The sequence below is a fragment of the Meleagris gallopavo genome, chromosome 15 (genome assembly GCF_000146605.3).
Source record: "Meleagris gallopavo isolate NT-WF06-2002-E0010 breed Aviagen turkey brand Nicholas breeding stock chromosome 15, Turkey_5.1, whole genome shotgun sequence".
In the NCBI taxonomy this organism is placed as follows: domain Eukaryota; kingdom Metazoa; phylum Chordata; class Aves; order Galliformes; family Phasianidae; genus Meleagris; species Meleagris gallopavo.
In genome coordinates, this window is record NC_015025.2 from 17,013,296 (window position 1) to 17,026,466 (window position 13,171).

At 54.0% G+C, this 13,171-nt stretch overlaps 1 protein-coding gene across 1 annotated transcript in view; it reads right to left on the bottom strand.

Annotated features, from left to right (window-relative positions):
• Nucleotides 1-11: 11 nt before the first annotated feature.
• Nucleotides 12-13,171, bottom strand: part of TCF7 (transcription factor 7) — a 52,717-nt gene continuing 39,557 nt past the window's right edge. Inside the window, exons 3-10 of the mRNA XM_019620527.2 lie at nucleotides 11,860-11,992; nucleotides 10,404-10,494; nucleotides 8,249-8,335; nucleotides 6,514-6,624; nucleotides 6,228-6,390; nucleotides 5,755-5,862; nucleotides 3,254-3,302; nucleotides 12-2,045 (exon numbers count right to left, since the gene is read on the bottom strand). Coding sequence (XP_019476072.1) covers nucleotides 1,843-2,045; nucleotides 3,254-3,302; nucleotides 5,755-5,862; nucleotides 6,228-6,390; nucleotides 6,514-6,624; nucleotides 8,249-8,335; nucleotides 10,404-10,494; nucleotides 11,860-11,992 — 945 coding nt within the window. The 3' untranslated portion in view covers nucleotides 12-1,842. The remainder of the gene's footprint in view (nucleotides 2,046-3,253; nucleotides 3,303-5,754; nucleotides 5,863-6,227; nucleotides 6,391-6,513; nucleotides 6,625-8,248; nucleotides 8,336-10,403; nucleotides 10,495-11,859; nucleotides 11,993-13,171) is intronic.

Below are 13,171 nucleotides of genomic sequence, written 5' to 3' on the forward strand. Positions count from 1 at the left end.
CGCGGCCGTGGAGCGGTGCCGGCTGAGGCCGTGCCGCGACGTGCGCTCCGCATCGCTTGTTGGCTTTCTTCCTAAGGAGAAGCGAGTCGACCCGAACTCTTCTGAGCGTTTCTACCTGCAGCGCGTTTCCTACCACGGCCCTAGCCTTGTGTGCAGTATGTTACCTGTCGGCTGCTTTTCTTTGCAGCAAAAGCCTCTGACCTCCACCCACCCGGAAAGCCATCCATGGTTCCAAAGCACAGAGCTCTGAGGATGTCCCCTAACAGTGGTGAGGGAGCGATTCCCCGCTCGAGGCACTGATAACAACAGCACAGCTACAACAGGCAGAAAGAAACCCTTCCTTCTGCTCAGCTCCCTGCCTGGACTGTCTCAGCCGAGGAAAACAGATCAAATGGAGAACTGGCTGATCAGGCACACACCTCTCTTTGATCTCACTAATGAAAAACGACACAGTGATGGAATATGCATTAAGAAGCCCAGTATTAAACACGACTTTGCACTGGCTGCGAACAAGAGAAATGGCATTGCTGCTGTCAGTGGCATCGTTAGCTGGGGTGACCCAATTAAGACGGCACGAAACACGACAGCGCTGCTGAAAGGAACATGGAATGCTATGTGGGCTGCAGCTCCCAGAGCAGTGAAGCCCCAGGATGAGCCGTGCTTCCTACAGGCAATTCAGGAGCAGCTGCAGGATGGAGAGCCTCCATGACTTCCTTGTAGGATGACAGGAATCTATCAGTTGATTCATCGAGGTGTTGATTCAATTTGATTTAAAATGATGGAGAAGCAGATTTGATACTAAAGCTTGCACGGCTCCTATACAGCTAAAAGGATGCATCCCTGTCCTTTAGGAACTACAGCACCCTGCAGCATCTTGTCCTGGTGAAAGGGTGAAACCTCCAGCCAGGAACACCCATTTTTCACCAGTTAGTCCTGTGGAGTAGGAACCTCAGGTGGGAGCTGCTCTCTACAGGTGTTTGTGACCACTGCAGGGAGGACAGAAGCCCTTGAACTAGCAGCAGTCCGTTAGTACAAGCAATTGCAGAAAAGATGTGACTAAGTAGCATTTGAAAGGCAAAAGTTAAATAAAAAAGCATGCTAAGGTCTACAAACTCAGCAGGCTGTGTTAACTGGAAGCAATGCAGAGGATTAGAGCCAAAGCTGAATGAGGAGAGTTCAAATGAAGTCGCATAATTGGAATTGTCTGGGTTGGAAGGGATCTTTAAGGCTATCTGGTCCCCCTCCCCACAATAAGCAGGGAAACCCACAGCTCCGTCAGTGCTCAGAGAACCCCAGCCTCACCTGGGCTGTCTGCAGGGACGGGGAAACCTAAACCTAAGGATTCCTAAGCTAAACCTCCTTGCTCATACCTGGGGCTTTGCGATCTGCTGGGTCTGGGAGGCACCGGTCCTCACTCAGCCCACATCAGCCACGAGGGACCCGGTGACCCCAACTGCTGGGGATTTGCTCCAGGATTCAGATTTGGATGGACTGAATGATTTCCCCCGCTTCAAGCTGCAATAAGCACATTCATTCTGAGGTCATGCCCTAGAAACCCAAGGTGTGGAACGTTTGCAAACCAGCTCCTTGCTTGGGGTTTTCCCACTCCATGCTGGGTGCTGCAAACCAACAAGTTGCATCTCAACATACATGGTTACCTCTAGGATAAATAGCAAAAACCTCAGGAAAATTAGCAAAGACCTTCACCACTCACAACTGGCCCTCAAGGGGTGTTTGTAAATGGGTGGAAAGCCCCACACCACGGTCACAGAGGCAGATCTGGAAAGTAGCTTTTAACTCCAGGGATGCTCATTGGCATCACAGGGACATTGCCCTTGCAGCTCAGGGACAACAGCCACCACGGGTGCCCAGACAGAGCCCTGCAGGAGCATCCCTGGTGTGCGGAGGAGCAGAAAGCAGTGCCAGACCCGCAGCCCAGGAGAACCCCGCGAGGTGGAGATGTGATACACACCTGCACGGGCCGCACCAGTCCGTTTGTTGGTTGAGGCCAAAGCGAGCTCTGCATTTCTTAGGAGAGGCAGGATCTGAACACAGAAGCATGCGTGGCGGAGAATGGGCAAGGCAGAGGCACAAAGAGGAGGAGGAGCAGGAGGAAGAAAAGAGGCAACATCATTTCAGCCGCTTAACACACCACTAACAGACTACAATCCCAAGTTTTGTTTCTGCAACAGAATGGTGGTGGCACCATTTCTCCTGTAAAAAAAGTGATTGTTAGGGAAAAAAATAAATAAAATCAGTGATCGCAGCAGGGAAGGGGGTTGCGAAGCAGCACCCAGCTCGGCTGCAGGACACTACCAGGAAATTCACATCTTTTGTGACACCTCCACATTCCTAAAGGCTGGGAAAGCTGCCAGGTGACAGAGCTGCTGCCTGCAGTGCTCCTTACCTGCTCCCTGCAGCATCTAACCAGGTGCCAGTGAGCGGGCTGTGGGCAGCAGAGAGGAGAGGAAACGTTGCAGAAGCGCAGGAAAGCGGAGGTGGCACCGCAGAGATCAGCCCCAGCTGCTCAGCTCTGCCCTGCAGCCCCTGGGATTGCCTCCAAGCACTTTTCCAGCCCTACTGCAGCACTGGAGAAGGGCACCTTCCTGCCTGCACCATCAGCAACATTCCCATCCACAGAAGGTGAAATCAGTATTTTTCTATCACACACAAGCCGTATGTTTACATGGATAGATGCACACTACACATACACTGCAATGCTTGCATTCTCAACATCCTAGGCACTGAATGTGATCAACAGCATTAATTAAACTGAAGTCATTGCTGGGACACGTTTTTGGAACTGCTTTTTATGGGCAGCTCAAAGAGGGCATCATACAGCCACTAATGGAGCTGTGTGAGCTGAGCTGTGTCATCCCAGCAATCCCAGCAGCAGAGGCAGGGCTGGTCCCACCTCACAGCCAGCAAAGGAACAGCCCGGGGCAGGATGCAGGGGGCACTCACCTGGATGCTCTGCATAATTAGCAGTAACGCATACATGCAGATAAGCACTTGACAATATCTCATATTTTCAGTTTCCATGAACTACTAGTGTTCTAATTCAAGCTGATCTATGAAAAACTCACAGAAATGCTAATTTTCTGTCTCGTGAAATGCACAGATCATTGGTTAAGATCGAGAATAAAAGAAAATATGGCAAAGAGTGGTAAAACAGCAACTGTGTGGGATCATCCATTCTGCACAAAAAGTGTCCAGCACCGAGGGCTGCATGGCTCAGCACTGCAGGATTTACCTGAGTTGGAGTCCTGCTGCTTCTCCCGTGTCCGCCTCTTCTTTTTCCCCTAGAAAGCCAAGGAAAAGCCCATCAGTCCGTGCTCCCAGTGCTGGGGGATGGATGGAGCCTTGAGCAGAGCTGGTCTGAGCTCTGGGAAATATACACGGGGAAGTCCCAAAGCCACCACCAGGGTGAGTGTCCCCACATCCAGCACTGCAGGCAGCAGGACTCACGTGCATACATCTGCAGGAACTCAGAGACGGAGCCACATCACTGCTATCACCCCACTGCCTTCTCAGCTTTCCTCCCCCAGCTGAGCCCCCCATTTACACTGCAGTCTGCCTACTGAATGCAGTTACACAACAGCTCCTCCTTGCAGGACATTGGTTTGAACATCACCCAGCTCTCCTGCTCCGTTCGAAGCACTGCAGGAAAGATCTGCACAACGCAGCAGAACTGTGATCCCTGCTGTGGTCAGAACTCCTCATCAGGAGAGCACCCCAGTGTCACGTGGGAAAGCTTTACAAATCCCTGAGCACTTTTAAAAAATACCCATGCCTCTACTGCCATTTTTTTGAATAAAACTCATCTCCCCACTTCAGCCCTTCTGCAGCTGTGGATTCATTTCTTGTTCTCACATTTTCTTCACTCCCCAACAGCAAAACAGTGTGAGCCCCGGATTTTCTCCCTGACAATCTCAGGAAGGAGGGCACAGAGGGGCTGGAGCAAATCTGGCCAGCGTGGGGAGCGTGGCTCACAGGGCTCCTCTGCCCTCTGTCTTTTTGTATGACTTCTTGTGGTTTGAGTGAAGGTGGAAAGCTCTGTGCTGCGGTGAGCTCTTTCTTCGGCGTGGGAGCAACTGTATTTCCTGCCTAATAACCGAGTCACGTGTGGTGGAGGTGACCTATATTCCTCCTCCTCCTCGCCGGGGCTTCAGAGAGAACAGCAGCTCCTGCAGTGACCACGAGACCTGGAGCAGCTGCTCACGAGTGCTGGAGGGAGAGCTGCTGTGCCCTGAGCCTGGGTGTGTGCTGGCCGGGAAAGGAGAACTCCTGGTGCTTTCCAAGAGGAGAGAAGCAGGAGGGATGGGATTTCCATGGAGGACCTACTTGGCTTGAAGGACAATGATGCCCAGCTCTCAGCTCTGCTGCTGCCCTCCAGGGATACCCACAGAGGAGCATTCTTGGGTGCTGCCCCAGATTCTCCATGGCCAACCCAGGTCTCAGCCAATACTGACCCTGGAAAGCTGCACGCGGAAACCAAGCTCGCAGCAATAACTTATTGCTAATTATTACACAAGGACATTATTGATTATGATTTCTGGCTATTTGAGGATGTTTTGTGGGATTTTGGGCTTTCTGAACAGTGCTTGAAGGAGAGCTCCAAGCTCAGCTCCAAGACAAAGAATGTGGCTGCGAGGCAACCACTGGAACCCTGCATGGAGCAGCAGAGCGCAGCAGCAGGTGGATATTCAGCAGCCCTCTGCACCCTGCCTCAGGTCTTTAACGAGCTCGTTAGGCAGGGCTTGTTGCATGTGAGATCAAAACAGTTAAAAAGTCACTAGAAAAGGCTGCATCCTAGGCTTCTGCAGCACTGGAAGCTTGCTTATTGCCTTGCTGTTTTACTATTAACATAGCAAAGAGGACATGAATTCTCTTGATGCTGACTCCTCAGCACTGCACTGGGGAGCCCAGCCCTGCATCTGTATGTGGGACATGGCACAGAGCAATGGGCAGAGCACGCACCTCGATCTGCTGTCCCTGTCTGCCTGCTGCAGGAGCTTTCCTTTTTCTCCACTTTTCAACGTGGATTTCTCATTTTCTTAACAGCACCCTTACTTGGGAATCAGCCTCTCCGAGGAGCTGGGGCCAGCTCGCAAACCGGCGGAGCAAGCAGCGCTGCTGTCTGCATTTGCTACAGCTGCATTTGAATACTTTGAACGTGGTGTGCTTGGTTTGCTCAGTCATGGTGGCCCCATGGGACCAACGTCCCAGCAGGGCAGGCGGTGGCTCGATGACCGTTGCTCTGCAGGACAGCACAGGGATCCTGGGGCCGGGGCACAGCGTCACTGCCAGGGATGCAGCCCTACGAGGGGTCCCAGAGTTGGACCGAGCCCCTGCCAGGCTGAGCTCAGTGCTCATCTCATGCAAAGCAGCTTCTTTTCTCCTATTTTGCATTTTTAAATCTTATTTTCCACGATTATTATGCTCCTGTCAACAGACAGAGTTTTCCAAACATCACTCACATCACCTAAAAGTTCTCTTTTTTTTCTGCTTCTATTTCCTTGGACACTAAGCAACAGTGGCAGCTGCAGAGTTACAACATTCGTGTCACAGAGGTGCCACGAGGAGCAGCCAAAGGGATGTTCGAACCAATGCCAAAACACGTATTTCTATACAAACCATCCCCTCCGAAACAGCATTACCAGGGACACCCGGCACCCATTTCTTCCCCCCATGGATCATTTCTGGGCTATTTTTGGGTCACATCTATGGGACTCGAGGCGCAGCATCACTCACGTAGTTGTCCCGCGCAGACCAGCCGGGGTAGAGCTGCATGTGGAGCTGCCGTTCCTTGCGTGCCAGCTCGTAGTACTTGGCCTGCTCCTCCCGGGACAGCGCGTGCCACTGCGGGGACAAGCACAGCACTGAGCCTGCCCTGCCACGGGGACAGTGCACTGCAGGGTGTGAGGGGAGAGCATCCCAGGGCAGGTGCAGGGGATGGGGATGCTGTACTGGACCTGCTACAGGTCTTGTAGGGCATCTTGCAGCCACTGCGTTGCTGTCACGGTACAAGATGTCCCTTTTCTTCCACTTTTGGGGCTCCCTACCAGCTGCTCCCAGCCCGAGGAAGTGCAATGCCTCCAACACCCTCAAAATCCCAGTCTCCGTCACAGCGATGGGAGAAACTCTCCCCTGCTCCCCTCATATCTGGAGATGTCTGCATGTCCCCCCAGTCCCCAAGACCCCTAGGGACCTCCACCTGCCCTTACCCTCCTTCCCAGGATCTGGTTGATGGCCGCGCTCTCCTTCAGCGTGCATTCAGCGATGACCTTCGCCCGCATCTCTTTCATATACAACATGAAAGCATTCAGGGGCTTCTTGATAGTGGGCTTCTTGGCTTCCTTCTCTCTCTTTGGTTCTGGCTGAGGTTTCCTTGGCAGGGACAAAAGGAGCAATCAGTGTCAGAACCACTCAGTGCCATTGAGTGATTCACGGGCATCACCCAATGAGACTCCACAGTGATAGCACAGATCAGGAGCCCTGACCAGAACTCACATGTTGCGGTCGTAGTGCTCCATCTCCTGCTTGCCAGAGTGGGGCACGATGGCGGGGTGTGGGATGCCAGTGGTGTGCATGCTGGAGCCCAGCATCAGCGGGTGAGTGAACCTGCAATGGAGACGGGGTGAGCTGCGCTCACGGGGCAGCGGGGCGCTGGGGGGGCCGTCCCTTGGTGGCTCTCTGGAGCGGCGGAAGCAGACGGCAAGCAGAAGGCACAGAAAGCAGAACAAGGGCAGAATGGACCCAGGGGGGCTGCGCAGGATGGGAGTGGGGCTTTGGCATCAGTTTGCTGTTCCCAGCAATGCTGCCGTGCTGCTCCCCGGTGCCCTGCCAGCAGGGCCCAGATCAAGGGCGCTTTCAACCTGTGTTTCAGACACTCAGATCTCTGTTGCTGCAATATCTTATTAGCGCTGTAGGAAGAAACAACAAACTCAACCCAACGTTTGGATTTGAGAGATTAGGACCACCCCACAGAAAAAGCATAAGTCTGAACATGAACAAACTGCAACTCTAGGAGGTGCACCTTGCCCGAGCAATGCTCTCCACCAACACAGGATGAGATCATCAGAGGTCTCGTTGCCTTTCAGGCCTCATTAGCTCCCTCGAGCTGCTGATGGTAAAGCCAGAGCCGCCGGCTCTGCCAGGCCTGCCACGCTCTGACTGCAGCTCAAGAGGGCAGAATCGCCCATGGGAGGTGAACTGCTCGTTAGATATGCTGGCACAGAAAGAAAAGCTGTTTAATTTAATCCACTAGCACAGTCTGATCCTTATCTGGCCAGGTGTACTGCCTGTCTGCAGCAGCGCTGCAAAACCCAGCCCCATGTGAGTGGGAACCCCTGTGCCACATCTGGGGGCTGCAGGGCCCCAAAGGGAACCGTCAGCGCATCCCTGCCCTGAGCCTTTGGGGCTGCAAAAAGCGGTGCCCCAAGAGTGAGGTGGGCTGGCAGCACCCTCCTGCCCCTGCTGCACAGATAGAGGTTGCGTGGATAGAGGGCTTGCATAGTTTTTCTGTGAGAATCCTTAGCTAACTTCAGGACAACATGAAGCAGAAGCAAAGCTGGTGCGGGAGCAGCCGGAGCAGGGGCACGCCATCGCCCTGCCCATCAGCACACCACAAGGTACCAGGCTCTGAGATCCCCAGTTATGGGATGCATTCTGCTCCCTGGGACATCAATGGGGCTGGGGTACATGTAACCACAAAGCAGGCAAACTATGGAGAACAGAGCAGCAGAGATGCAGACGGTGCAGGACTGCGCTCGCTCCTCGGGGCTGGCGATGCTGCAGGAGCACAAAGCAGCCCCCAACCCTGCATGGGACTGGAGTTGGGAATGGGGCAGCACGGGGCAGGCATGGGCTGCATATCAGCTGCAGACTTCAGACTTGTTTAGATGTGATGCCAGCAATTGCCTGCTGCCTGTCCTGCTTCTAAGGCTGAAATCAAGGAAAATGCACTGCTCTCTGCAAAGCAAAACTCGGCGGTGCATACAACACCATGGTCAGAGACGAGGAGCGATGGGTTTCACCCCTTTCTCCAGTGCTGCACTGAAGGCAGGGCTCTCTGGCTTTGCTTTTTTGACCTGTGCTGATGACAACCCAGTTGCTGAGCATCCTCCCTGGCCGCTCGCTGCTCCCGGGGGCATCCGGGCACTGCCCTGACTCGCTGGGCTGCAAGCTGCTCCCGCACACACTGCAAGCTGCGGGCGTCGAGCCGCTCCCGGCCCCACATACTCACCTGGAGAAAGAAGCCCCAGCAGAAAGCGCTGACGAATACGGCTGTCTAAATCCACATGACGGGAGCGGATAGACAGACTGGCTCTGCCTGGGATCGGGAAGAAAGAGTCTATCAAGTATCCACAGCTGCGTGGCTGTTTCCTAAAGATCCCCTTTGCTAGTGGGGCTTGGAGCAGTGGGGTCCCGGAGGGGGCTCGGTGCCCTCGCTCTGTGCTGCTCCGGGCACTATGGGGTTTGGGGTTTGCTCAGGGAGCTCCCTGTAGAGGTTGGATCCACACCTGACTTCCCACCATCCCCCCTTTGAGAAACTATCTTGTATCCTGTTGCGGTGCTGAATACGGAGGTGGGCAGGAGAGATACTGCTATCGCACAGAATAAACTGCTTAAAAAATAAGAAAGCACCGTTTGGCCAAAAAGCTGAAGGCTGCTCAGCACCTCTCTGCCTTGGCCCCAAGGGGACGCAGCTCCTCCACCCCGCACTGCCCCCAGAAGTTTGCCTCTGTTTGCAAACAAGCCCAAAGCCGGGTCCTGCGCTTCTTTTTAAAGTTGTTTCGTAGTGGGAATCGGGCACGCACCAGACCTGGAGCTGAGAATTGTTTTGAAGATAGTCAAATAAACCTGAAGGAAGTTCCTGGTTGCTCTCAGCAGGGGAAAGCCCCCATGTTTTCATATGGAGATAGCTCCAACACACCTCGGTGTGCTCTGTCAGGCTGCCAGGAGATGCTCCCAGCCCAAAACCACATGTGGAAACCCAGACACCTGGGGAGGGCGAGACGGGATGGCTGAACCCCAAAGCGCTGAACCCCGAAGTGCAGCCACGCCGGTGTTGCTCTGCTGTGACATGCAGCACTGCCCTACAAATGGCACCAGCTCCTTCCAACCCAAAGAACCCAGAGCTTCCTGGTATGATGAGGTGTGTTGTAATCATAGCCCTGATGCACTGTAGAGGGGCTTCGCAAGACTTCTGCCCTGCAGAGCTGCAGCCACAGCACAGGATGCCCTGGTGGTGGGAGCAGTGCTTGGAAAATGGAGTGGGATGTATGGGGTGTAGTGGCTTGCACGCATCCCGCTGTCCTCAGGAGACTGTCACCAGGCTCTTGTCCCCACTGGGGGCAAAGGGTAGGGCAGAAGCCACTGGCTGTGTGTGCTTCCCTCCTGTCCCCATCTCAGCCCTGGCTCTGAGTGCTTTGGGGCTCCTTCCATTAATTTTGGGCAAGCAAGAGTAAGGGGAAAAGCTCTTCCAGACAGCACACTTTAGGATGCACTGCTGCTTCACCAGGCTGGCTGCCTTTTGCTGCTCCCTGTCCCTATCAGCTGCCACCAGCACACCTGCTGCAGGGCGCCAGGCACAGCGTGTGCTGCCAGCAAGCAGCTCCTGCTGCAGCTGCCACGTCCTCAGCAGCCAGCCCTGCACGGAGACACAGGCTCCTGCCTCACTCCAGCCACATGCATGCTACGTACAGCACACTCACAGCAGTGCCTGTTCCTCCTGAGGATGAATCACATCGTATGAGGCGTTAAGTCATCACCCAAGAGGAGCACATTTAGCACAGAAAGCAAAATGCCATCTCTTTGAAGCCGAACTCTGTATCAGAAGCCTCAGCCTCTGTTTCCTTGTGGTTAAATAACTGGAATATGAAATTCATAAACCAACCAAAAAGAAAAAAAAATATTTCACTTTGTGTTTTCACGTTTGGCAACATGCTTTCACACCTGGACGTCTCCAGAACCATAGGATCATTCAGGTTGGAAAAGATCTCTCAGATCCCCAAATCCAACCCCACCCCCCCATACCACTGACCACCACTGGCTGTCCCCAAGTGCCACAGTTTTGGAACAACTCCACTCCCTGGGCAGCCTGTGCCAGTGCCTGACCACTCTTTCGAAGAAGAAACTGTTCCTAACATCCAACCTGATGTCTCCATGGCACCCTCCATCACCAGCTGCACAGAGGCCGCCCGCTCTCTGCCCACCTCCTCATGCAGGCAGAGGCAGCACCATCCCAGTTGCACACAGAGTCACAGCACAACCTCACAGCCGTCCTGCAACACCGCAGCCCCCCATCCCACATGGAGTGAAGCCCCTTCCCCATTGCTCAGCACGTGGAGGGGATACAGGGGGGTCTCAGAGCTGACCCCACGCATCCCTGCACTCACCATCCCATGGAGGGCGTGATCTGGCCGACCCCAGCCGGGGGGAGCGGGTAGAAGCCGGGGATGTCGGAGGTCTGGGAAGGCCGATGCACTGCTGGGAGAAGGGAGGAGAAGGTGAGATGGAGACAGCACTGAAATGAGCCCTCCTAGCCCCATCTGCTTCTCTGTGGGCACTGCTGGGCAGCAGGGAATGCACATGGAAATGCAATGATGTTCCTACAGCCCCTGGCCAATCAGTCAGCCCCAGGAGCCTGAAAGCAACCAGTGGTGATGCTCCATTTGGGGCTCTTCCAGCACTAGCTCACCCAGCCCAGGAGAAGCAGGGACACTTCACAGTTTAATTTTTCTGCAGTTTTGCTGCTCTCTGCCCTGTTCTGAGGCCAGCCCCATGTCTCATCCTTCCAGCCTGGAACAGCTGAAACCCCGTGCTGGGGCTGCCCAGCAGCTGCCTGGGCACCACCTGCATTTACTGCATGGGTGAAGAGCTGCGGCAGAGCACAGACACAGAGATCTGGGATATTCACAGGATTAATGATAAATAAGTATTTAGAAATTACATCATTGGATTCCAAATATCTCAGTAGGTGCTAACTGAACTTGAAATATAACTGAGCCAGAGGGAAAATGTGACTTAGTGTGAGAATTTACCCATAGCTGCACTTGGTTAGGACACAGCCCGGAGAGGAACGAAGCCCAAACCTCTGGTCATCTCCCACCTGCGGGATCTCTGCCTCTGCTAACCTGGAAATCTGCAGGCTTCCTTTCCAGGTGCTGAAATCTGCCATTTGCTGAGCAAACTGCCAATAGATCTGTTAACTCTTCGTGCTTTCCTGCTGTATTTATGACACTCAGGTGTTGGACCCAGCAGCACTGTTGTCTCTGATGAGCCCCCCCATCCCTCCTGGAATACACAGACCCAGCACTGTGAATGCACTCACTGCCACCTGAACCCCAGACCAGCTCTCTGCAAACATCTGAGTGGTTCAAACAGACTTGCAGGGATTCTGTGCTGGCAGGAGGCTGAGGAAGGTTTGATTTCACTCTCAGCCTGCCGCTCACAAGAAGAGGTGGTCAGGGGCAAGCTCCCCCATGCACAGCTCAGGTCTGACCTATACGTGCTGTACTTTCCTCTGCAGCCCCACTGGGGGTTGGCGCGTGCCGGACACGCACACACAGGTCCACCCAGCGCTCAGACACCGATCCTATTTAGTCAAAATATTTCCTGTTTCAAGCATTTATTTTCTCAAAATGACAACCTGACAGCAGTTTGGGTATGAGTCAAAGGAAAGACAACTTTCCATTTTCTGGTTGACTCTCACACATCGCCCTGTGGGCTCCGCTCCGGCTTTCGGCTCGTGCGGCCGCTGTGGCCGTCCTGCTGCAGTGTCAGCCCCAGATGGAGCTCCATGAGCCCTACCCCGAGCAGTGCTCTGAGCCACTGATGAGCAATTTGAGTTACCTTGCTTCTGGCTGATGTCAGCGGGCAGATGGGGTGAGTGGGAACCGTGGCTGAAGTGGTCGTTGCTGTAGGGGATGAGCGGTGTGAGCGGGTGCACTCCATGGGACGGCTGCACGACAGGAACTTTGTTGGACTGCAAAGAGAAGGAGGGGGGGCTCAGGGCTGCGCTGCTGGAAGGATGGCTGCAGCAACCCCAGGGCAGCCACTGCCCTTCTTTGCTTAAACAGACATATCCTGCAAGAGAAGCCCCAAATTAAGTGGCAGCAACAGCTGATGGTGACTGCAGATCAGCCCAAATAACACAAAGCTGTCAAGATCTAGAATTGTTATTTTTTCTAATTCATCTCCAGTATCATTTATCCCTGGATGAATGCTAACAGCATGTCACCCAACTCACTGCTCCAGTTTCCTGCTGCCCCCACCCCCTGCACACAGAGTCCCATGTGTTGCTTTGGTCTGAAGCCGGACTTTCACATCCTGCACATTCACTCTGAAAATTGTGCTCAGGCCTTTGCAGGTGCTCCTGTAAGCAGGACAGGGTCAGGGGGGCCAGCAGCCCCTGCTGCACAATGTGGTACCACTGCGTGGAACAGCAGAGACCCGGCCTGAAGGGCTGCATAGCTGTGAGCAATGTGCACACACATGCACACACACCTGTGCACACATCCATGCACTTATCAGTGCACACATCCACACACGCGCCCATGCACAAATCCATGCCCACACCTATGCACACACCTTTGCACACACTTGTATGCAAATCTATGCAGAAATTCTGTGCACACACACACACTAACCTATCCATGCACACACGTGCACGCAGCTGTACACACACCCCTACACACAGCCATGCACACACGTGCACGCAGCTGTCTCACCTGCAGTACCCCACACTGCTCCCTGCCTGCCTGATTTTGCCCAGGAGAGCCTTTAAACCCAGGCTGCCTTCACCCTGGTAGCACAACAATACCATCTGTCCCATATAACTTCAGAAGGAGAACTAGGAATGGCAGCACTGCACTGGGGGGAGATGAGAGGGAGCTGGCAGCTGTTCAGCTCAGCTCTTGTCCCATTGGGGCAACTCCAGAGCACCACTGCTGCTTTCTGACAGCTCATCTCAGACCTCTGGGTTGATTCACCACTGCCTTTCACTTGGGTCATGATTTTGCTCAGACAGAGCAGCGTGCAGCCCCACTGGCACCAGGAGGAACCTTGCAATAGGAAGGATGGGGTGGGTGGGGATGCCATCCTCCACCTGGCTTTGCTCGTGCAAATAAAAATCAAGAGCTGCAGGTTTGGAGGTATTTAAGAA